This window comes from Sus scrofa, chromosome 5 (genome assembly GCF_054392235.1).
Source record: "Sus scrofa isolate SSC_HxYL_T2T_F1_AM1 chromosome 5, Sscrofa_HxYL_maternal_Yorkshire_Landrace_v2.0, whole genome shotgun sequence".
In the NCBI taxonomy this organism is placed as follows: Eukaryota; Metazoa; Chordata; class Mammalia; order Artiodactyla; family Suidae; genus Sus; species Sus scrofa.
The window spans coordinates 39,825,132-39,850,890 of record NC_139387.1 but is presented as its reverse complement, the minus strand read 5'-3'; the positions used below and the strand labels follow the sequence as shown (position 1 = coordinate 39,850,890).

The window sequence follows — 25,759 nt, the reverse complement described above, 5'->3', positions numbered from 1 at the left end:
GGCACAGTGGAAACAAATCTGACTAGGATCCATAAGGATGCAGGTTCCATCCCTGGCCTTGCAGTGAGCTGTGGTGTAGGTTGCAGACTCGACTTGGATCTGACATTGCTGTGGTTGTAGTGTAGGCCAGCAGCTGCAGCGCCGATTTAACCCCTAGCTTGGAAACCTCCATATGCCATGGGTGCAGCCCTAAAAAGGAAAAAAAAGAAAATGTACAATCGGGCCATGTAACATCTAAAGCAACTTTAAAAGAGCTCTAGTTGTGTGTGTGTGTGTGTGTGTGTGTGTGTGTGGTTATTTTAGTAACTTTTATGTCTATCACTTTTTTTTGTTGTTTCTTAGTGCTCCGCCTGCACCTGGAATTTGTTCTTTTCATTCTACTTTTGCATGTAAGGAACAATACACCCTACAGATATTTGTGAATATCTGTACCAATTATTCAAACGTTCCAATTCTAACTGAAGAACCTGTACTACATTAGGAAAATGTATTTCTGATTCCTGACAGTTCTTAGAAAAAGACAATTCATTTGATTACAATCAGTTTTTCTTTAGTTTGTAACAATGTAGTTTCCATGGGCTAAACGGATGCTTTGGATATCCAAACAGTCCCATCTCACTGCCCTCTCCTGCCCACCCTTGGTGTAAGGACAACACACTTGTTTTCCCTAAGTCAAGGTAGATAGCATGAAAAACAGGAGTCTATTTATAAAACAGTGAGAAAAATACTTGTAATCAGAACAATCCTCAAAAATCTACAACTTAAAACTCCCATATTATAAGGTCCCAAAGGGAGAACAGACCAAATATAGGGCATCATTCAATGTCAGTATTTACATTGAAAGTATAAGTAAGTACAGATGTCCACTACTGGATAATGACATTAAATACTGATGGAAACCTTTCAGATTTATTTCAAATTTAATACTGCTCCATGTCCAGAAATAAAGTGACACTGAAAGTTTGTCTTCAAAATATAAGAACAGAGGGGGAAGAGTTCCCACTGTGGCACAGTGGAAACAAATCCCACTAGCAACCATGAGGTTGCAGGTTCGATCCCTGGCCTCACTCAGTGGGTTAAGGATCCGGCGTTGCCGTGAGCGGTGGCATAGGCCAGCAGGTCATGGATACGGCTCGGATCTGGCGTTGCTATGATCGTGGCATAGGCCAGCAGCTCCAGCTTGGATTCGACCCCTAGTCTGGGAACCTCCATGTGCCGCAGATCCGGCCCTAAAAAGACCAAGAAGAAAAAAAAAAACAAACAGAGGGAGAACCTACCTAAAATAGGCTAGGATGACTGTTATCACTTTTTACTAAAAATGGTGACCAGAACAAGGGAAAATCCACCTTGGAAAATCTACTACTTTTTAAAAACTACTTTTTAAAAACTTAGGGACTTGTTTACCTGACCATAAAGCAAAATGTTGAACTATGAAATACAATATACAATAGCAGTTATCTAACTTGAGGGAGGCTCAGGAACCATCTGGATGCTTATTAAGATGCAGATTCCTTGACCTCACTTCCAAAGATTCTGATTCTGTAGATCTGAAGTAGAGCCTGGACATGTACTTTGACAATATAGATGGAAGATTTGGAAATGAGCCCTCTGAAGTTATTTTAATTAATGGAGGTTCAGCACATAAAATCACTAGCATGGGTCAGATCACATTACTGTTCTCACATTATATAATTTATAACAATGGTTCCCAATATGGGGGGGAATCAGAAAAATTTTTGAGAAAATATATTACCTCTCCACCAAAATATGCATGTATGCACATAAGACTTCAAATACAATAAAAAGTTCATGCATCTTCTGAAACCTCAAGTAAAGAAATGCAAGCTGTAACAACATTACCTTATTACATAGTTGCACACAAAGTCAGGTGAAGTTCTAGGTTCTTCAATAAACATTCTGGTTACTTTTTGCAGACTATCTTTAATAATGGGCATAACTATATCAATTTCTCATAAGAATCAGTTGGCATCCATAAGAACCTTTGGAAACACCAGGTTCAACAAGAATCATTATCCCAAAGACTGTTCTACTTACTCAAAAAAGCTAGTTATCACCAAGACTAAAGTTTCCAACATCATAGATGAAGAATACTAAATATATGAAACAATCAAAACAGGAATGATCTTCACTGCAAAAAGGTTTCCCACAACTCCTATAAGAACTGAAAATATTTCTGTAGCTAAATTACTTGAATTTTAACTTTAAATATCACATCATACAGCACAAAATATTTTACATTTACTGGTATGGACAGAGCATCTTGTGAAAAATGAATTAAAATCTTTAAAAAGTTAGACTATTTACCTGATTTTTTTTTTTTTTTTTTTTTTTTTTTGCCTTTTTGCCTTTTCTTGGGCCACTCTCTCGGCATGTGGAGGTTCCCAGGCTGGGGGTCTCATCGGAGCTGTAGCCGTCGGCCTACACCACAGCCACAGCAATGCCAGATCCAAGCCACGTCTTCGACCTACACCACAGCTCACAGCAACACCGGATCCTTAACTCACTGAGCAAGGCCAGGGATTGAACCCACAACCTCAGTGTTCCTAGTCGGATTTGTTAACCACTGAGCTATGAGGGGAACTCCCTGAACTATTTTAGCAACATCAACAGCTCAAGTTTCCATAGTATTTGCTAATTGGATTTTGAGGACTCTGATTAAAACTTAGTACCATATTATTATCACTTCCATATAAAAAATGGGCTAAACAGAAGTTCTTGTTGAGCCCGGTGGGCTACGAACCTGACTAGTATCCATGAGGATGTGGGTTCAATCCCTGGCCTTGCTCAGTGGGTTAAGGGTCTGGCACTGCTGTGGCGCAGGCCAGCAGCTCTAGCTCCAATTCAACCCCTAGTCCGGGAACTTAATGCCACACGTGCAGCCCTAAAAAGCAAAAAAGGGGCGGGGGGCTAAATAGAAATTCAGACTGTTTAGTAAAAATGTTTTTAACAAGTAGCTTTAATAATAAAACTTGACAGAAGTTCAACTTCCTAAATGTATTTAGATATTTTAAAACTCTGAAGTAGTATTATATTATGTAGTAGAAAACTCCCCCAAAGCCTCTGACCAGGAAGAACAAGAAGGACATCAAGATGTTCTCAGCAATTTCCTGAACAGCAGGAAATGAAAGACTGGAGATGCCGGCTTTTTGATCAGTTTACTTTTTTTTTCTGAATAGTCTTACTCATTATTAACTGATGAAAGATAAAACACATATGTTATTAAAAACTAAAATCTAATGGTTCTACTGTTATGATTGTCAGTTAATACTCAAGGTAGGAAAAAAGTTCATTTGGTTCCCTAGCTTTCTGGCAAAAAAAAAATCTATCTACTGGGCCATTTTATAACTACATTAACCTTTATTTTACATTATTAATGTCAATTGTAGAAAGTTGCTTTACTGCTTCAGGTAATTATGTCCTTCAAAGTAACACTATGCCCAATTTTAAGCTAATGAAAATTTTTTCAGTTATATAAAGGGTCATGTTTCTTGCTCATTTCCACAATTCATTCAAATGATTATTTCAATCATATAAAAACATAATAGGATGTACTGGGGTCCTTTGGATTTTTTTCTTCTCATGAAGAACTAGCCGATTATTTCTAAGTGTAATTTAACTGAAAACACTACTTTAACTTCAAATTTATTTTAATGATATGTACAGAAGTTAACAAATTACAATTAAAACGGAATCAGTTATGTTAATTACACATAACTTAAAATCATGCAACACTGCATGGTAAAAACAACAGCTTCATTCATATACAAAAAGGTATTACTTTGAGAATCATGATAGTATACTGAGGTTTTTAACATAAGCTTTTTGTAAAGTGTATTTCATAAAAATTTAAAGACCTGATTAATCAGTTAATACATTATTAGGAAAGATAATAAACATTATTAGTAAAGTGAGGCTACAAGCAATTAACTTGAAAATTACACCAGGTATAGGGCTGAATGTAGTCTCATGAAAGAAACGTTTGCTTAAGAAAATAGTTTTGAAAAAGATCTCATATTGAAGCTATGTATTAACTTTGTGAAATCAGGTTATACAAATCAATAGTCAAGTTACTCAGTTAAAGAAAATATGCCTATCCTTTCTTATACTCATAAATAAGTACTTATACAGTCTTTATATACAAGTGAAGAAAAGTTCAATGTAAAAAATATACTGCCAATCCACTTATTATGGTTGAAATAGCTCTTTATCTACACATTAAATTGCATCGATGAAAATGTCCAATTTAAATCACATTCAACCAGCACAAATATTTAAGCTGAGTATTGTTGTAAACAGTAGAGAAAAACAAATTCTTTCATTTCATCACTGGGTAACAACTGACTTCTCAGCTTAGAATGCTATAGAAAGGCTCAACATTTAATGGAATCCAAACCTACTAAACTTGGAGTAAACAAAGTGAATGTTTTCAAAGTGCATAATTTCCAACTCATCCACTTGTAATATTTATCCAATTCCAGTTCATCAGCAAGAAAATAAAATGTACTTAGCTATAAAAATACTAAGGAATGTTATTGAAAAGGAAAGGCTATTTGGTAGAAGTAACTACAAAAATAATTAGTTTAAATCTTTGTAAAGCTTTAATGCAAGAACATCAGTACACTTTCTTTCCATAAACCTTGAAGCATGATCAATACCAAGAATTTAAATTTCCACCTTTCAAGTACTTGAAAAAAAGCTGCGACAAAGTATCTGTTCCTTAAGCAAGAAGAATGATCATGCAGGTGTTAATCTGCTGACATTTGGGGACACTGATATCTCTGGTGGGTTGTCATCTCTGGCTTCACTGGCAGCAAGTACAGGCAAGGAGTTACTGTAAAATGAAGATGTAGGACAACTAGTCATGCCAACATTTTCGTCTTCACCAATGTCTGAATCTGGTGTTGTAACTTCACTGTCCTGAAGCCCCAGGATCTCACAAACTGCTTGTGGCAGCTCCTGAATAAGAAAAACCAAACGCAAACCACTGTTCACCACGGAAGAAAAGTAATCACAAATTAACACTTCTACATTTGAGCATGTGTTCTAACAGTGAAATTGTTATGCACCCTCTCAAATTTCCTTCTTCAGGCCAAATGAAATCCTAACCACTCTTTTTATTAAGTGGTTTTCTGATCTATTCTGCATTAGTTACTCTCTACCCCACCCCACCACTCCCACTACAACAAGCATATTGCTTTCTAACATTTTGCATTTATTTTCTTCTCCTTTTTAATACCATCTTTCTCTCTCAATACATGGAAGTTCCTTAAACATAAGTATCTCATTGGCAGGTTTTAAACAAAATATGTATTTGCAGGACTGAACCAAAATATGTATTTGAAACCATGAACAAATGACACAAAGATCAAATAAGAATTCTTATTAAAAATACAAAAACCAAAATACATCAAAAGTATAATACTCTAGTTTAAATTCAGAATATAATATATCAAATTTGTTTTGTTTTTAGAGATAGTTAAGAGCTTGACTGAAGCAAATGTAATGACATCAACCAATAATGTTCATTAAATTATCTCTGATTGACACCTATCTTTACATAGAGACACTACATATTTCATATGCGGTCCTATTCTGTATTCACTAATTCAACTGGGTAAAATATCTATGTCACTTAAATCCTACAGCCTTCTCAGTTGTTGCAAAAGTGTTTTCATTACTTTTGTCATTTTCTCTAATTATATGTTTCCTGTCTTAGCATAACTAATCAATTGTTTTCAACTAAGTGCTATAAATCTACAATGGTACGCAAAAGCTAGCCAATGCTTTGTGTCTGCCTTCAACTTGCTGCTATCTATTTTACTTCTAAAGCGAAAAATGTTATTCTTTCTGGACCTCAATCCACCCAAAAACATACAAACAAAAAATTCTGCAATTACTTAAAACACTGTATACCTTGCATTTGACCATCTGTAGAGAAATTGCTTCTGCCTTGCATAGTACATCTTCCACATCAATTTTCATGGACAATTCATTGATATGCTAAAATAAATCAATAAAATAAAGTGATAACTGAAGCTGAAACATCATTATATTCTACTATATAATTTATTACCAGTTGTATTACACTGTAGACAAAATGCTGCAGATAAAATAAAAATACTCCTATACTACAAGTAAACAGGAAATTTAATGTATCTTTCCTTAGATCATTTCAAGTTTTAAAGCTAAAGAATAGCTAATAAGCTTATGGAACATTAAATCCAGCAGCTGTCCCAAGTCTACTATCTCAAAGTCACAAGGAAAAGACAATTATTTTTTTTAGAAAACCAAATTATATAGAAGAGCATTTGCTGAATTTTCTTTTCTTCCTAATTAACTAGGAAAAATAACTGGCCAATGTGTACTTGTTGAACTGTCATTCTCAGAGTCAGCCCTAGTACTAATTGTTATTGATAAAACTTAAGTTACACAAAGGATTTGATAATGCTTCAAGGAAATGTTTTGTACATGAGCAGCACCAAAAAGAAAAAAGAACCAAAATATTAAAATCTAAAATTAAAGGAATAACTACCTTAAGTATTTCATTAAAGCCATAGTGCTTTTCCATTATTTGCTGCTTTTCTGATTCCAGAATAGCACAACAGAGAAGAAGATGGAAATTTTTACATGGTAGTTCAGTCCACATTACCTATAAAAAAATAGAACACCTATTTAATCAACAATATAAATTCTAAAAATATTTTACTCATAGATACAATGCTGAACTCTGAATGACTTCTATGAAAAGCAGACGTTACCTACATAGGATAGTCCACTTTTTTTTTTTTTTTTTTTTTTCTTTTTAGGGCTGCATTTGCAGCACATGAAGGTTCCTAGGCTAGGGATCGAATCAAAGCTGTAGCCGCCGGCCTACACCACAGCCACAGCAACACAAGATCTGAGCCTAGTCTGTGACCTATACCACAGCTCATAGCAACACCAGATCCTTAACCCACTGAGCGAGGCCAGGGATCGAACCAGCAACCTCATGGTTCCTAATCAGATTCATTTCTGCTGAGCCACAACAGGAACTCTGATACCTTTTTATTTATTTATTTATTTGGCTGTACCTGTGGTACAGGGAAGTTCTCAGGCCAGGGATCCAACCCATGCCACAGCAGAGACAATGCCAGGTCCTTAACCTGCTGAGCCACCGGGGAACTCCCACACTCAAATAAGCTTTGGGGAAGGCAAGTCTTACCTTTACCTACAATGTAACTAACATCAAGTTTAACATTATGTGAAAATGAAGAATTCCAAATGTGGCTTTTTAGGTAACTACAATAACACTGAACCTAACTAATATGATAAATGGTATTAACAAAGGAGCCACAGCTATGAGGTTAAGGTGTAAGGGTTAGAGGTATTTTCAATATTTTTCTGAACCTTCAATTTTTCACTTCTAAATTCTCTTCAGTCTCTGATTGGCGGCGGGCGGGGGCAGAACTAAATCCTGGAAATAAAGACTCAATTACACACTGAATGGAATCAAAAGCACCAGAAGTAGTTCTACCTTCTAAGCACTATATTACATTATATAACTCAGTATTCCAGATTGTGACAAAAACTGAATCAAGCATTCAAAATTTACACCCAAATGTATAAAACATTTGATTAATAGCTGCACTTCTCCCTAAGTGTAAGTAATGCCCTAAAATTTAAGGTCTTAATTATCCCTGGTTAATTTACCTAATAATATCTTTTCTAGAAAGAGCAAAAGACCCAAGTAAACAATACTATTAAGGCAAATCTGAAATATTTTTTCTTTCACCAAAAGTAAATCAAGTTGAATCATTTTCAGACTAAAAGCAGCTTTTGAAAGTTGAATTACAATGCAATTAACCTCAAAGATGTCATTAAAAATTCCAATTTATTTGGAAAACACAAATTAAGGAGTTATTTCAGCTCTGCAATAATTTGTTTAAAAAGTTGCAATACTAATTTAACACAACTGAGAAACTCTAAACCATGATTCTAGGTCAAGAATATGTGAGTTTCTAATTTCAAACAAAGGAACTGATCCTCTCTAAAGCAGTGATCCTTCAATCAGTACATTACCTTCTCTAATGGTAGCACAGTCACCAAAAGTGTAAACACCTCAGAGGGCACAGGGGTTCCATTAAATATAAGTCTATTTATCATCCAAAGATATTATTTACCCCTTTCTTTCTTTGGGAAATTTTCTGTCATCTTTATAAAGATAAGGTAGGAGTTCTCATTGTGGCTCAGTGGGTGAAGAATCCAACTAGTCTCTGTGAGCATGAGGGTTCGATCCCTGGCCTCACTCAGTGGGTTAAGGATCTGGTGTTGCTATGGCTGTGGCATAGGCCAGCAGGTGCAGCTGATTCAACCCCTAGCTCAGGAACTTCCATATGCTGCAAGTGTGGCCCTAAAAAGGAAATCAATCAACCAACGAAAAGATAAGGTAGCAATCAGTCATTTAACCAATATTCTACTTCAAAAGCACATCCATCTGCTAACTATTCTGTTAATTTAACAATTAACAGGAATTCCCATCATGGGGCAGCGGAAACAAATCCAACTAGGAACCATGAGGTTGCGGGTTCGATCCCTGGCCTTGCTCAGTGGGTTAAGGATCCAGCATTGCCATGAGCTGTGGTGTAGGTTGAAGACGCAGCTCAGGAGTTCCCGTCGTGGCGCAGTGGTTAACGAATCCGACTGGGAACCATGAGGTTGCGGGTTCGGTCCCTGCCCCTGCTCAGTGGGTTAACGATCCGGCGTTGCCGTGAGCTGTGGTGTAGGTTGCAGACGCGGCTCGGATCCCGCGATCCCGCGTTGCTGTGGCCCTGGCGGAGGCCAGTGGCTACAGCTCCGATTCGACCCCTAGCCTGGGAACCTCCATATGCCGCAGGAGCGGCCCAAAGAAATAGCAAAAAAAAAAAAAAAGACGCAGCTCAGATCTGGCATTGCTGTGTCTCTGGTGAAGGCTGGAAGCTGTAGCTCCAATTAGACCCCTAGCCTGGAAACCTCCATATGCCATGGGTATGGCCCTGAAAAGACAAAAATAAATAAATAAATAACAGATATGTGAGAAGAAAACAGTAATTTTCTGTTTCTCATCAAGAGTTGCCCTGCGTGCAAAATGGAATAAAAGGATATACACTAAAATTATGATCATGAATATCCTATAGAGTGGGGAAGAGAGAAATGGAGCTTGGGGGATGATTAAAGATGTGAGCTACAGCTTAAAAAAATTTTTGGAAGGAAAATACTATAAGTAAATACAGCAAAATGTTTAAATATGTTAAACATAGCGGGATCTCTCTGTTATATTATTCTTAGTATTTTGTTCTAACTTAAATTGCTTTCAAAAAAAAAAAAAAAGCGAAACACAAGTTCGTTCCTTCCCAATATTTAAGACTACAAATACAGTACTATCTCAATTGATCAGCCTGTCAAAACTCCCTTAACTCTATACAAATCTATATAAGAATGTGACAGAGCCTTATATAAAGTCAAATCTCCCAAGGCACAGAACACAGGCACAAATGATCTAGAGAACAGGTTCTGGGAAACCTACTGGCCCCAAATATCGCAAAAATTTATTTATAGAAAAAAAAGCTCCAAAGACTAGACATTCAGTTCAAGATATTTTTTTTTTTTTTTTTTTTTGCTTTTTAGGGCTGCACCTGTGGTACATAGAAGTTCCCAGGCTAGGGGCTGAATCAGAATCAGAACTGTAGCTGTCAGCCGACACCACAGCCACAGCAAAGCCAGATCTGAGCTTCATCTGCAACCTACACCACAGCTCCCAGCAATGCCAGATCCTTAACCCACCGAGTGAGGCCAGGGATTGAACCAGCATCCTCATGGACACTAGTTGGGTTCATAACCTGCTGAGCCACAATGGGAACTCCCAAAATCAATTTTTAAGAAGAGACCACAGACCATCAAAACTTTGGAACATAACTGCTTTAGAAATTTCAGTCAGGATATCGCAATCACATTTATACTCTATAGATAAAAAATATTTTTTTCATAATAAATATTATATTTTTATAATAATTTAAGAACTTACCTCCCATAATCGAAGAATATCTAGAAAACTAAATTCCCTTTTAAATCTGATTAAAAGCCATCTGAAGCAAAAATAAAGGTATCCAGAATCCTGGGATTCTATATAGAAAGAAATATATATATATATGGCTTACTATTATGCTAATTATCTCAGAATACAGTGACCTATTTCAAACTCAGAATTCTCTATCTTAGGCCATTAAAAATCCTATAAATGTAATTGTCTTCTACTAATTTAAGGAAACAATTCAAATTTGCAGGCTAACTTCTTTAAAAGAAAACCACAAATAGAGTCAACCCTCTACATGCGCAGGTTTTACAACTGCAGATTCAACTAACTGTGGATGGAAAGTATTGGGGGGTGGGGGGTATTCCAGAAAGTTCCAAAAAACAAAGCTTGAATTTGCCAAGCCCAGCAACTATTCACATAGCATTTACATAGTAAAAAGTTGTTAACACAGCAATTATATTATTAGGTGTAATAAGTAATCTAGGGATGACCTTAAGTATACAGGAGGATGTGCACAGGTTATATGCAAATATGCCATTTTATGTAAGGGACTTGAGTATTCCTTTAATAAATATGGGGATGGCGGAGGAGTGGGGTGTCCTGGAATCAATCCCCTGTAAACACTGAGGATTGACTGTAATTCATTTTATGAGTAAACTATTTTAAGGCAGAATTAAATAAGGATAGTTTGGTCCCACACCCATATTCCTCAGAGGAATTCTCAACACTGGCAGAGTATATATGTCTTTAAAAGAGTTCTTCATTTTTTTTTTTTTTTCCAGAGTATTACACCCTACAACTTGCTGGGTACAGTTTTGGTTCATGAAACTTACCTAAGTAGCTGCAAAATCCACTATCCAACAATCGAAGTAAGGTACTTAGCTGAATTAGCTGAGTCTTCATGCCTTGCATTTGTTCTTCAAAATTTTGATGCTTTAAAAGGAAGTAAATGTTGTCACACAATTAACATTTAACAAATACTTTAGAGTATATAATCACTGATGACTATGCCATGAATATAAGGACAAATGCTGGACTTACACCACATGGCTATGTTTAAAAATCACAACTAATTAAAATGCCAAAGCAACATTAAAAGAGGGAAAGAGAATCTCTGGTCTCAAACTAAGGATTATTTTTTTCCCTCCCTTTACTTAGGCAAAGAACAATGCAGAGACAGCAGCTATAGACTGACTGATATACTTATTTCTTATGTCAAATAAGAATCCTGGTGAAAGGCAGACACATTTGGGAAATAAATTTTTATCAAATCACTTCCATCGTTAAATATTTCTTCAAATTAATATATGAAATAAAATTTATTTTTTTAGATTTGATGATTATTTTTTTAGATTAGATGACATTTTAGGGAATCTATGAAGTTAAAACCATTTTAATGTCAATGCTGAAACAATCTATGCATTTTGTACTTTAATTTCTCCTCTAAGTGTAAAAGTTTTATGATGTGTGATACAGCAATAGAGTGCGTACAGGAGCAGAAAAGAAAGTCAGCTGTCTTCTGTTAAACTACACAACTAAACCAAGCATAAAGGAAAATACAAAATGTAAAATAATCCCTGGGCGTTCCCATCGTGGCGCAGCGGAAATGAATCCAACCAGGAAACATGAGGTTGTGGATTCAATTCCTGGCCTCGCTCAGTGGGTAAAGGATCCAGCGTTGCCAGAGCTGTGGTGTAGATCACAGACACGGCTCAGATCTGGCACTGCTGTGGCTGTGGCGTAGGCTGGTGGCTACAGCTCCAATTAGACCCCTCGCCTTGGAACCTCCATATGCTGCAAGTGCAGCCCTAAAAAGACAAAAATAAAGTAAAATAAAATAAGATAATTCCTCTTCTCAGTAAATTTTATTTTGGAAAAGTTACTTTTCATTAAAAAATGTATGTACGTTAATGTGTAATACATTTATTTTTATTTTTTAATGAATTAGTAAATATTTGTAAATTTCTCAGTATTAATTTTTCAAAAATATCAATACAAAATAACCCACATAATCTTGGAATTCTCAGTAATATTTAAGAGTGTTAAGGTGTCCTTAGATCATTAAGTTTGAGAACTGTCATGGTTTGTTATGTATTAAATAAACCTTGAAGTTGAGTACAATCCCACCTAATACTTCAGTCAAAGTTTGGGGAATGGAAGGTACACCAAAATAAATGAAAGCCTTTAAATGACTCTGATCCCTTTAATCCAGATGTCCGAACCCCTCGAGGGTGATCTACTACTCTAATCTTTGTGAAAAGCCTAAGAACAACATCCCCTCCCTCACACTTCTTTTTTAGAGACAACAGTGGCACTTTATGAGAAGTATCTATCAGATTAGAAACCATTCATTCTTGGTAGCGGAAAAAAAAGGAAGGGCTACTGATTCTCCATAAACTGGTTTCTCCTTAATGATTTAAAGAACTACTTCAACAGACTGACACAAGCCCAGGAATACAGTTTCTTCACATTTCCCACATGGAACTGGTAAGTGAAAGGCAGAATTAACTCTAGAGCATAATTTTTCTTGTGACACAGCCAAAAGATATATCTAGTCTGGAAGTACTAATATGGCATAACCACTGCTATCCACCATAGCGTTATAAAAAGAAGCAATCCAAAATGACAGAAGCCAACTCAAGAAAAGTAACTATTCCTGGGAAAAGAGAAATGAGATCAACAAGGGATATACAAAGGGCTTCAAGTGTAACTAAATAAATACATGTGTGCATACACATATACATGTACATATTTATGCATGGATACATATATGTATAGGTACATATACATAGGTCTGTGTGTGTGTGCATATGGAAGGGGGTGAGAGGGACAGGAAGCACTAAACTGTATGGCAAAATGAACAGTGGCTATAAGAAAGTTCATTAGATCATTTTGCAAATATTTCCGTAATATGCAGAGACCTACACTAGATATGTGTAAATATCAACAGAAGTAAATAGACACTGGATTCAGCCTGACAACAATAGTAAAAACATACATGAAATAAAGTTGTAAAACAAAAAGGAGTCAAACAGCAGCACAGACTTAAGGACACCAAAACAATAGCAATGCAGTGAAAAATAACCATGCAGATTATTTTGACTGTAACATATTGCCCTTTTGTTCAAATATTATGAAACAAAAGAAGTTAGTAGACTATATTAAGAGATCTTTTTAGAATAAAGACTAGAAAAATCCCCAGACCATTCTCAATGGAAAATGCAAATAGAGAACATTCACTGTGAAAAAGACAGAACAAAGACCGTGAACCTTCATACACAAAAATGACAGACTGTGAAGTATATATTACAGATATTCAAAAAGTAGACTTTACTTTTGAGACCTAACTACATGCACACATATGCATGTATGTATTTGGAATCATAAGCCAATATATTTGAACATGCTGATAATAGCTCAGTTTTTATGAAAACTATTATTGTTTAAAAAAATGCAGTACGTTAGTGCTAGTACTTGCAATAACTATAAGTAGAGATCTAAACTAAGCACTGGGGAAATATCCATGTGTTTATTCTACAAAAATCTGTTGAACAAAAACTCCTGCTCAGGCATCAGGAAAATACTGGAAGCATATCAGAGAACTAGTTAAACAAAGACATGATCCCTTTTATCAAGGAACACACTAGCTCTAGTGAAAAAGGGTAAACAACAAAAACACAAGGAAAGCAGACAATAGTTTTGATACAATTAGTATCAATTGTACAGACCTTTATAACAAATGCCTCAGGTTTCTAGAGCACTTGGGAGTAATTGGAACTAAGAAGGCAGGTAAAATCAATGAATCAAAAAGGTAAGGATGACAAACTATGATATTACCAAATAACTGTAATTAATAATCTTTCCAAATATTCCAAAAATATTAATTCATGGTAAAGGACTATATAATTTGAATATTTATTACTTTAATAGTAAAGAAAGGGGTTTTTTTTAATATTAACTCTTATCAAGTACAGAAAAGAACTAAGAGAAGTGAGGATGAGTTGGAACCATGGATAAGAGATTTGAGGAAATAAGATAAAATTGAGACAAATTGGAAGGGTAAAGAAAAACAGGCAAGCAAGAAGGGAAGAATGGAAGTAATCAAAAAAAGAGAAGGCTACCACTTCCAAATTTCACATCTGCATCCCAGACTCTATATTATCAGGAGACATTTTATATGATTTTATATTCAAAATCTTTATCCCCTTGCAATCAAGCCATTTCAATATCTGACCATCAAGGCCCAGTATCAAGTATATTAATTTTATTTTGGAAAAGTACAGTGACCTATGTAGTCAGGTCTTTGGATTTCATATGCCTTTATCTGCTTATAGCCCCTCTCCTTTTTTTCCCTCTTTCTAATATATTACTTCAGAAGACTGTTCTATTTTATTTCCCTGTTAATACTCTCTCTGTACTACTGTCTGATTTATCAATGATAACAGATAAAATGTTCTTTGTAATAATATGTATATATAGACACAGTTCAACTCTAATAATCCCATGCTTCTGAAAAAACTAAGAAGGTGTCAGCGTTACAAATAGTTCAAACAGATCTGGAGAAAAATCAGTCACTATAATGACAAAATCCAAAATGTTCACAAAAGGTAAGGATATTACTTGGCATGACTAAGCTTTATCTCTGAAACACATGATATGAAAGTTCAACTACTTCACAAGAACTGAATTTTTCCATTTCATCAATATTCTTTAATGACTCATGGCTCTTCTGCAGACCATAAGCATTTACTGATATTAAATTCTGATTATTCCTTTCTACAGGCACTTACTATCTACTTTTTGTATAAAAACAGTACCGGTATTTCCAAGCCTCTTCAAAAGGCTATTTTAAAAAAGAAAAGAATGAACAAATAAGATAGAGCAATTTTTTAAGTTCTACCATATATTAGCTAAATATCAATCTTGTATAATAAGATTATACAACTAAAATTCAAAATTAGTTTGATTAAAGGAAGAAACCTCTGTTCTTACCATTTGGTCCATGTAGGAAGCAAAGCACCAAAAGGCATCCACTTCATTTTCCATCACATATAAAACAGGGGAAAGTAAGTCACTCATTCCTTGCACATATCCTATGAAGAACAGAGAAAAACTAATCATGTCTCTAAAAACCCAAGCTTCATGTATCCTTCTGTGTATATCGCTACCATTCTACTTAAAATTACCTCTTTCTGTTGGTTCCAAAAACTGGTAGATACTGATGTTTGTAAACAAGAAAGAAGAAATCAGGTGAGAAAGATGAGCTGTTTCAGACTGAGATGACAATCAGATATATAACTGCTAGTATGTGTCTTAGTGTAGATATCACTATCAAGAGTGGGTAATATTATTAAGAAATAATATGCAAAAGCATTATGAGAAAGAAAGGGGCAAAGAGAAAATCCAGGGGAACATTAAATGTAAGAGTACTTGCTCAAAGAAGATTTGTGAAGGAACAGTCAAGAGATAAGGGGAAAAAAGCAAGGGAGAAGAGTATTGTATGTCAACGGGAAGAAAGTTGCAAGACCAGAGTGGTCAACAATGCCATACTGCCATGAAGAAGTCAAATAAATAACAACTAAAAAGGGTCCAACTGGCTTGAACAATCAGACCACTCATTGGTAATCTACACAAAAGGAGTCACAACAAAATTACCTCTTTTAAATGGTCATATTTATGTTCTTTTTTTTTCTTTTGCTATTACTCTATACCCAGCCAATGCTAGCAGATGGATTTAATCCAATCAGTTTAACCACCTGACCATGTCAAGCTTGTTTTTTTTAGTTCCATCTTATAAATTCCTGAATTTTCTTAACTGTTTTACAATTAGATTTCAGACTTCAGATACAAATTACTGAACCAACAAAGGGACAAGAGCACATACTAAGCATTTTCATATCCATATTATCATTCAACTTTGTTAACTTTTGTACATTTGTTAGTTATATAGAGATTTCTTCCCAACAGTAGCTTGGGAAAACACGATCTTTCATCTGCAGAACCAAAGCTTACATTCAATCATTCACCAAAATCTATGTTAACCACTGGGCCACATTAACCACTGAGCCATGACAGGAACTCCTAAATGGTATATATTTTTAAAGAGGAGGAGATTTCCTGCTAGAAATTATATGCGATTTTAAATCACTCTTATTTTGGAAGAAAATTTTTAAAATGATCCAAGGAAGGCATGTAAGCCAAAGTCTCCTAAGAAAACTCAGATTTGGAGTGCCTGTCACGGTGCAGCAGAAATGAATCCACCTAGGAACTGTGAGGTTGCAGATCCAATCCCTGGCCTCACTCAGTGGTTTAAGGATCTGGCATTCCTGGGAGCTGTGCTGTAGGTCACAGACATGGCTCGGTTCTCATGTCGCTGTGGCTGTGGTGTAGGCCAGCAGCTGCAGCTTTGATTCGACTCCTAGCCTGGGAAGCTCCATATGCCAAGGGTACAGCCCTAAAAAGCCAAAAGAAACAAAATGGAAGGAAGGAAAGGAAGGACAAACTCAAAAGTATAAGAAAGACACCCAGTTCACCTCAGGATCTCCTTACATATAAAAGTTTAGCTCTACCTGCTCTTAGCCTCTGCTCTATCATCTACCACCGTGCCTAATCCTTACTGACCTCTCTATGCCTACACTCGGAAAAGTATGTCCCTACTCACATCAGCACAAAAATACATTCGGGTTCCCAGGGCAGGCATCCAATTGTTAAGAGTACCAAACAACAGAATTACCAAGACATTTGGAGAAAAGGGCCAGGAAAAAAAATAGCATGCAATACATCTAAATGTAAGCATTTATACAAGTACATTGCGCGTGCTTTTTTTAAAGTAATACACTCGTGATGATTAATTTTGTGTGTCAACCTGAATGGGCCACAAGATGTCCAGATATCTGGTTAAACATTATCTCTGGGAGTATCTGTGAAGGTGTTTATAGAAGACATTAGCATTTGAATTGGTGAACTGATTAAAGCAGATGGCCCTCAACAACATAAGTGGGCATCATCCAATCCACTGAAGGCCTGAATAGAATTAAAAAGATGGAAGAAGACTGAATTTGCTCTCTGCGTGGTTGGCTGAGCTGAGACACCAATCTATTGCCCTCAATGTTCCTCTTTCCCAGGCCTTAAAACTCAGGAAGGAGTAGCATCAACATCAAAAGCTCTCCTGCTATCAGGCCTTTAAACTACACCACCAGGAGTTCCCATCACGGCTCAGTGGAAACAAATCTGACTAGCATCCATGAGGATGCAGGTTCGATCCCTGGCCTCGCTCAGCGGGTTAAAGATCCGGCATTGCCATGAGCTGTGGTGTAGGTCACAGAGGCATCTCAGATCCCATGTTGCTGTGGCTGTGGTGCAGGCTGGCAGCTGTAGGTAGCTCTGATTTGACCCCTAGCCTGGGAACCTCCATATGCAGCAGTATGGCCCTGGAAAAAAAAAAAAAATAAACTACACCACCAGCTTTCTTGAGTCTCCAGCTTCTAGATGGAGACTGTGAGCCTTCTCAGTCTTCATATTCATGTAAGCCAATGTCTTATAAGAAATCTCCTTTTCTTTCTTTACTTCCTTCCCTAATAAAAACACTTTTCAGAAAAGAATAAGTTAGAAGGAAGACTAAATTGTTATTGTCAGAACTTTCCTACATGACAATGACAGTGAAAGCAATGACAAATATAAAGGCTAAGCCAATTAAAGCATGAAGGAAATTTGATGTAAATGCAACAAAGTGGGAGTTCCCGTCGTGGCGCAGTGGTTAACGAATCCAACTAGGAACCATGAGGTTGCGGGTTCGATCCCTGCCCTTGCTCAGTGGGTTAACAATCCAGCGTTGCCGTGAGCTGTGGTGTAGGTTGCAGACGTGGCTCGGATCCCGAGTTGCTGTGGCTCTGGCGTAGGCCGGAGGCTACAGCTCCGATTAGACCCCTAGCCTGGGAACCTCCATATGCCACGGGAGCGGCCCAAGAAACAGCAAAGAGACAAAAAAAAAAAAAAGAAAAAAAACAAAGTGCAAAAGAGTACCACTTTATTGGGTCTGACTACATATGGCCTATAACAGAAATATTTCAAAAAGACTATTCAAGATCTACAAAGTATCTTTCCTCTGGGGGAGGAGTAGGAGAAGTGCTTTATCATAAAGGTATAATGAATAAAAATTTATAAGAAGCTAAGTTAATCCTTTAAGTCTTTAGCTTTCATTTGGGATCACTACCATATTTCTTCTGTAAGTTTTAGCTGAAGCAAGTAATCAAATTAATCTTCATATTCTGGTTGCTTTCAATCTATTTTATTTTATACATGATGTTCTTTGGGGTATATCATGAGTTGGCCTGGAATTAATGTACAAATTCCTTTTGATTAAAGAAAGATTAAAGGTGAATAAATTAGCATTCAGTGACACCCAGATTCTGCAGCAGTGCTGACTAATGTACATCTTAATCAGGACTACTACAATTTCTGAAGTAGTTCCCCCAAATTACTTACATAGCAAATCTGCTTCAGTGGGGAGGTGTGAGAAATGAACTCCTTATCATCCTACTTAGTGTACACATTCTTACAGGGAAATGAAAATTTTAATCTCTATATAGGTCAACTTTCCAGGTTAACTGAAGCTTATACAGTTATTAGTGTTATTAAAGTATCGAATTTCAAAAAAATTAAGAGTTTGAAATCAATTTTTTAACTAAACACTCTCCTGCCATCCTGCCTTCTTACATACAGTATCGTGAGTATAATTTAACCCTTTATTGTTTATTCAGAATCATGATTATGAACATACACTGTTAAAAAAAAAAAAACACTGAAACATCTTAGGTATCATGTATTATTAGCACTATCTAAAAATTATTCTTCCTCGGAGTTCCCGTCGTGGCGCAGTGGTTAACGAATCTGACTTGGAACCATGAGGTTGCGGGTTCAGTCCCTGCCCTTGCTCAGTGGGTTAACGATCCGGTGTTGCCCTGAGCTGTGGTGTAGGTTGCAGACGCGCTCGGATCCCGAGTTGCTGTGGCTCTGGCGTAGGCCGGAGGCTACAGCTCCGATTCGACCCCTAGCCTGGGAACCTCCATATGCCGCGGGAGCGGCCCTAGAAATGGCAAAAAGACCAAAAAAAAAAAAAAAAAAAATTCTTCCTTGAGTTGCTCTGTCTGCTTTCAGTAATTTTTGTCTTCTGTCTGCTTTTGATCTTCTTCCTCACTATTGAGACTATACTCACTGCAAATATACCTATCCCTCATCTATGGGCTAAGCCAAAACCTCAGTATGATAGGCTCACCTATAACAGTAAAATTACAGCTCAGGTTACTTTGCTATTAGTAAAAAGCAAAAAATTTGGTCCACTGCTTTATGAAAACTACCTTGACTTCTCACAAGGACAGAGTTCTTAATAAAAACCTTGGGTATGTTTCAAATAACTTAAGTATTTGACCAGAAAGAATGTGGGATTAATACAGACAAATGAAATTAGCAATTTATCCAATTAGCTGACCTGGGACTATGCCCTGAAAAAAAACTGAGCATTCAGGAACTCCTGAGAATATGCATTAACTCCTATCTCAAAATTACCACCTAAGAGCACAGGACCCTAGGACAACAGTCCTATTCCCTACAGTGGTAACAGAAACTAAAACGGCAGTGGGCAGGGTGCTAAATGTGTAGAGTTAAGAATGCCAACCTGAAATAAAGACTTGAATCTCTACCCCCAGTGCAATATTCACTACTGTGCAACTCTGAGTCACCTTCTAAATCAGTATAACCTTACTACTCATAAAGTAGGGATTACTTCCCCAACTTCTTCAAAAGGCAGCTAAAAGAATAAAATTGAAATCATGGAGTTCCTGTCGTGGCGCAGTGGTTAACGAATCTGACTAGGAACCATGAGGTTGCGGGTTCGATCCCTGCCCTTGCTCAGTGGGTTAACGATCCGGTGTTGCCGTGAGCTGTGGTGTAGGTTGCAGACGCGGCTCGGATCCTGAGTTGCTGTGGCTCTGGAATAGGCTGGCAGCTACAGCTCCGATTCAACCCCTAGCCTGGGAAACTCCATATGCCGCAGGAGCAGCCCAAGAAATAGCAAAAAGACAAAAAAAAAAAAAAAGAATAAAACTGAAATCAAAATCAAGGATGACAGCACTCTGTAACCTGAGAAGCAATGTTTCCAATGATCCAATTTGAGGTTCACTATGGATGTGATAGACAAGACTGGCTACATTTCACCTTTTAGAGAGAAATCTGTAATATTCAACCACCAGCACCAAAGAGGCTGGTGCCTCAGGACCCACAGAAGAGTTTATATCTTCCCTAACTTACACATAAAAGCCAAGAGGGGGAGCTCCCGTCATGGTTCATGGGTTAAGAACCCAACATAGTGTCCATGAGGATGCAGGTTCACTCGCCTCTTTCAGCAGGTTAAGGATCCAGTGTTGCCTTAAGCTATGGCATGGGTCACAGATGTGGCTGAGATCTGTAGCTGAGATTGAAGCTGCAGCTCCAATTCAACCCTTAGCCTAGGAACTTCCATATGCCACAGGTGCAGCTGAAAAAAAAAAAAAAGAAGCCAAGAAAAATTCACATAGATACAATAAAGAAAATGCACACATATTCAAGGTTCATTTGAGTTTAATATCACAAATACCCAATTACCTTCTTCAAAAGGTGTCTCAAGCTCTATTAAGGTAATCTGGAAAACATGTACTTTCACTATCCTCTAGTTGGGAGTCACTAACATCAGTAGAAACTTTTCCATTTTTTTTTTCCCATTCTTTATCTTTATTTAAAAGTTGAAGATTAGGGAATTTATTGATCCTTTAAAGAAACAACTCAAGTTCTCTAGTCCCTTAAAAATATCAGTTCCTTAGGTTTTCCATCTCTTAGCATAACGTCCCCATGCAATTCCCCACTCCCACCTCCAGCTCCAATCTTTCCAATTCATTCTTGGAAGAAAATAGATTAACCAAGAAAAAAGAGTAAAGTTCTATATGCCTTAGATAGTGTACTGGTTGTCTATGATATAAAATCAGTATTTTTCTTCACAAGGGAGAAAGCATATATCAAAAAAAAAGGTTCCCAACCTTTCTCAGTTCACAGTATTCTTAATGGGTCAGTAATTTTTTTCCAAAGTGCTCCTAAGCTCGAAAAAATTACTACCATTCTCATTTATTAAACAGATCCAAACAACTTAATAAATATTTATGTCCTATGAACTTAGCACCTGTTGGGCACAACACTACTTTTCAAACTGGTATTATCTCAAATCCAGCTGGATACCACCTCCTCATCTATTTTCACACAGTATTTGCTTATCACCACAAGGCCAAACACTCTGCTTTGCAAAGATATAATTTCATCAGAAGGAATTTGGTAATCTAATGTTGAAACCCTGAATTACTTCAGGGCAGTTAGAGCAGGATGCTACAGATGTCTCTCTCTTTCCCTCAAATATTTTAAATATCCCACAGTGTCTCCATGAGTTGGCTGCAACAACCCACTGTCCTTGGTGCACAATTTGAGAACAAGAGAGCCTTTTAAGTTTCCATTCCCTGTGGAAAAACCCCTATAAAAACTAAGCCACAGAGCTATCACGTATGTCTAACAGGTTAATAAATTTAAATAAATACATATACACATATATAATATCTTTAAATTAGGATATTAGAAGAGAACTCACCTAAATCAAAATCATACATACAGTATGTCATCAAAATGTCATGAAGCAAAATCAATCCTGGATTATCTTGGCCTTCATAAAACTTGTTTGTTCGATCTGTTCTGTTAACATCTTTTTCTAAGGAAGAAAATCATCGCATATTTGAAAACCTCAGATTTTTATAAAGTTCATATTTCACAAGTAAAAAATTATTTTTCTTGCTATTAATTTTATACTCTTGCCAAACTTTTACTTAATGAAAATATTCACCAAATTTCACTTTCAGATATGTAATAGAGCAGCATTTTAGAATATTTTTCCAAAGTCAGTCCACCTCCTCTTGGATGTATTTTTAAATATTTTTTTCAATTTTTACCTAAACATAGAAATACTTTAATAGTAGGAAATACTTTTTTCTTTTTAGGGCCGCACCTGCAGCATATGGAGGTTCCCAGGCTAGGGGTCGAATCGGAGCTACAGCTACCAGCCTACACTACAGCCACAGCTATGCTAGATCCAAGCCGCGTCCACGACCTAAACCACAGCTCATGACAATGCTGGATCCTTAACCCACTGAGTGAGGCCAGGGATCGGACTGGCAACCTCATGGTTCCTAATCCTATTCGTTTCCGCTGCTCCATGACGGGAACTCCAGGAATACTTTTCATTAATTAAAACCAAGAGTAAGCAATAAAATGCTAGTCATGAATGCATATGATGGGCAGTAATATTTGAAAACAGTAATGAAAAAGCTACTATGCAATCAACCACAATCAGAGAGATTTGTTTTGTTCATAAGTGCTTCATTCACTATGAGAAGTATTATCAACTTCTTTGTCATGTTCCATAATCATCTCTAGGACAAATTACTTCCATATTCTCATACATACATTATTCAGTTTCCATATAATTATAAGCAATTTATTTTAATTTTGAAAACATAAAAAAACACATTTTCCTGGAAATTTTATGACATTAGAAACAGATTTGAAAACATCACAGAAGTGTATCCCAAGTTGTACTGAAAATTCAGTTCACAAACACTGATACCCACTAGATGCATCTTGTGGTGAAAGACTTTACAACTAAAAAGGCATTCCCCAAACTTGAAACCCTCAGTAAATTAGGAAGAAATAATTTAAAGAAATTCAAAGCAATTAACTTACTCTGTAACAATTTTCTTTAAAAGTTATAACTGAACTCTCCCCCTACCCCTGCCCCATTAAATTGAATAACTTGAAAACATTCTCAATAATTGTTGTGAAGGAATGAGGATACTTTATAACAAGACAGAATCTAACAAAGGATGACACAAATTTAGATTCTGTAAGGGCATTTAAAAAACCGTAAGGACAATATCCCAGCTTTCTGTTAAAATATACTACATTTGACCCTATAAATATAAGCATATATCTATAGAACTGTGGATACATTTTTCGAATATGGAAAAGCAATACCCCCCAAAAATCATGCCATAAGTATCAAATTTCATTTAAAAAAATCAAAATGTTTCATTCTCACATCACAGTTGATAAAGAGGTACATTTATTAACTCAAGCACAATTTACACTGCCCTAACACTAATACAGAATATCTGCTTTAACAGGTGTTTTAAACAGAGTGAAAAGTTATTTGTATCCTTGAACTTTCCTCTTGTATAGATATTTGGTTATGGCATGCTAGGTAGAAAACAAAGAGATCAAAAATTATATAAGAGGAGCTTCCATTGTGACTCAGTGGTAATAAACCCGACTAGTATTAATGAGGACTTGGGTTTGATCCCCAGCCCCACTCAGTGGGTTAAGGATCTGGCGTTGCTATGAGCTGTGGTTTAGGTCGCAGACACAGCTCGGATCTGGCGTTGCTGTGGCTGTGGTGTAAGCCAGCAGCTGCAGCTCCAATTCAACACCTAGCCTAGGGACTTTCATGTACTATGGGCTGCACCCCCCCCAAAAGATACGAAAGTATTTCTAGAAACTTTTTCTAGAAAGAAAATAACTCTATATACTAACAATGAAAAAGCAGAAAAGGAAATCAGGGAAGCAATCCCGTTTACCATTGCATCCAAAAGAATAAAATACCTAGGAGTAAACCTACCTAAAGAAACAAAAGACCTATACTCTGAAAACTACAAGCCACTGATGAAAGAAATCAAAGATGACACAGATAGATGGAAAGACATACCATGCTCGTGGATTGGAAGAGTTAATATTATCAAAATGACTATACTACCTAAGGCAATCTACAGATTCAATGCAATCCCTATCAAATTACCAAGGACATTTTTCACAGAACTCGAACAAAATATTTTAAAGTTTGTTTAGAAGCACAAAAGACCCAGAAGAGCCAAAGACATCCTGAAAAAGAAAAATAGAGATGGAGGAATCAGGCTCCCAGACTTCAGACTATGCTCCAAAGCCACAGTCATCAAAACAGTATGGTACTGGCACAAAGACAGAAATATAGATCAGTGGAACAGGGTAGAAAGCCCAGAATTAAACCCACACACCTATAGCCAACTAATCTATGACAAAGGAGGCAAGAAGATACAATGGAGAAAGGACAGCTTGTTCAATAAGTGGTGCTGGGAAAACTGGACAGCCACATGGAAAAGAATGAAATTAGAACACTCCCTAACACCATACACAAAAATAAACTCCAAATGGATTTAAGACCTAGATATAAGACCAGACACTATCAAACTCCTAGAGGAAAACATAGGCCAAATACTCTCTGACATAAATGACAGCAACATCTTCTTAGATCCACCTATCAGAGTATTGACAATAAAAAGAAAAATAAACAAATGGGATCTAACCAAACTTCAAAGTTTCTGCACAGCAAAGGAAACCCTAAACAACACAAAAAGACAACCCACAGAATGGGAGAAAATCTTTGCAAGTGAATCGACTGACAACAGATTCATCTCCAAAATTTATAAACAATTTCTACAGCTCCATACCAAAAAAACAAACAACCCCATGCAAAAATGGGCAGAAGATCTAAACAGACAATTCTCCAAAGAAGACATACAGATGGCCAAGAAACACATGAAAAGATGCTCAACATCACTCATTATTAGAGAGAAGCAAATCAAAACCACTATGAGGTACCACCTCACACCAGCCAGAACGGCCATCATCAAAAAGTCTACAAACAATAAGTGCTGGAGAGGGTGTGGAGAAAAAGAAACCCTAGTACACTGTTGGTGGGATTGTAAATTGGTGCAACCACTGTGGAAAGCAGTATGGAGAGTCCTCAGAAAACTAAACATAGAACTACCATTTGATCCAGCAATTCCACTCCTGGGCATCTATCCAGAGAAAACCATGACTTGCAAAGACACATGTACTCCGATGTTCACTGCAGCACTATTTACAATAGCCAAGACATGGAAACAACCTAAATGTCCGTCGACAGAGGAGTGGATCCAGAAGATGTGGTACATACACACGATAGAATATTACTCAGCCATTAAAAAGAACGAAATACCAGCATTTTTTGCAACATGGATGGACCTAGAAACTATCATGCTAAGTGAAGTCAGCCATACAATGAGACACCAACATCAAATACTTTCACTGACATGTGGAATCTGAAAAAAGGACAGAATGAACTTCTTTGCAGAACAGATGCTGACTCACAGACATTGAAAAACTTATGGTCTCCGGAGGAGACAGTTTGGGGGGTGGGGGATGTGCTTGGGCTATGGGATGGAAATCCTGTGAAATCAGATTGTTATGATCATTATACAACTACAGATGTGATAAATTCATTTGAGTAATAAAAAAAATGGAAAAAGAAAAAAAGAAAGAAAGAAAATAAGCACTGAATTTTTTTTAAAGGCCGTCATTAAATCCAACTCTAACTTGAAGTAGTTAAAAACAAAGGAAGAAAAGCAGAACCATGCTGACTGATTCATTTTACATTCACCATCACTAACCTCAAGTTAATGCAGTCTGACAACTGTGATTTAACTGCCCCATGCATTCCCTATCTCTTTTCATATAATTTTTCACATCTCAGCCCCCGTCCTAAAGCCTCCAACA

The 25,759-nt window shown here is 36.7% G+C and overlaps 1 protein-coding gene across 5 annotated transcripts in view; it reads right to left on the bottom strand.

Moving 5' to 3' along the window:
- Nucleotides 1-3,650: 3,650 nt before the first annotated feature.
- The window catches only part of TBC1D15 (TBC1 domain family member 15), a 79,607-nt gene continuing 57,498 nt past the window's right edge, over nucleotides 3,651-25,759 (bottom strand). For all 5 annotated transcript variants that reach the window (XM_003355517.5, XM_001925336.7, XM_084956351.1 and 2 more), the window contains 7 exons: nucleotides 21,732-21,848; nucleotides 15,062-15,162; nucleotides 10,903-11,002; nucleotides 10,061-10,158; nucleotides 6,554-6,670; nucleotides 5,935-6,021; nucleotides 3,651-4,977 (listed from right to left, as the gene is read on the bottom strand). In XM_003355517.5, coding sequence (XP_003355565.2) covers nucleotides 4,756-4,977; nucleotides 5,935-6,021; nucleotides 6,554-6,670; nucleotides 10,061-10,158; nucleotides 10,903-11,002; nucleotides 15,062-15,162; nucleotides 21,732-21,848 — 842 coding nt within the window. In that variant the 3' untranslated portion in view covers nucleotides 3,651-4,755. The remainder of the gene's footprint in view (nucleotides 4,978-5,934; nucleotides 6,022-6,553; nucleotides 6,671-10,060; nucleotides 10,159-10,902; nucleotides 11,003-15,061; nucleotides 15,163-21,731; nucleotides 21,849-25,759) is intronic.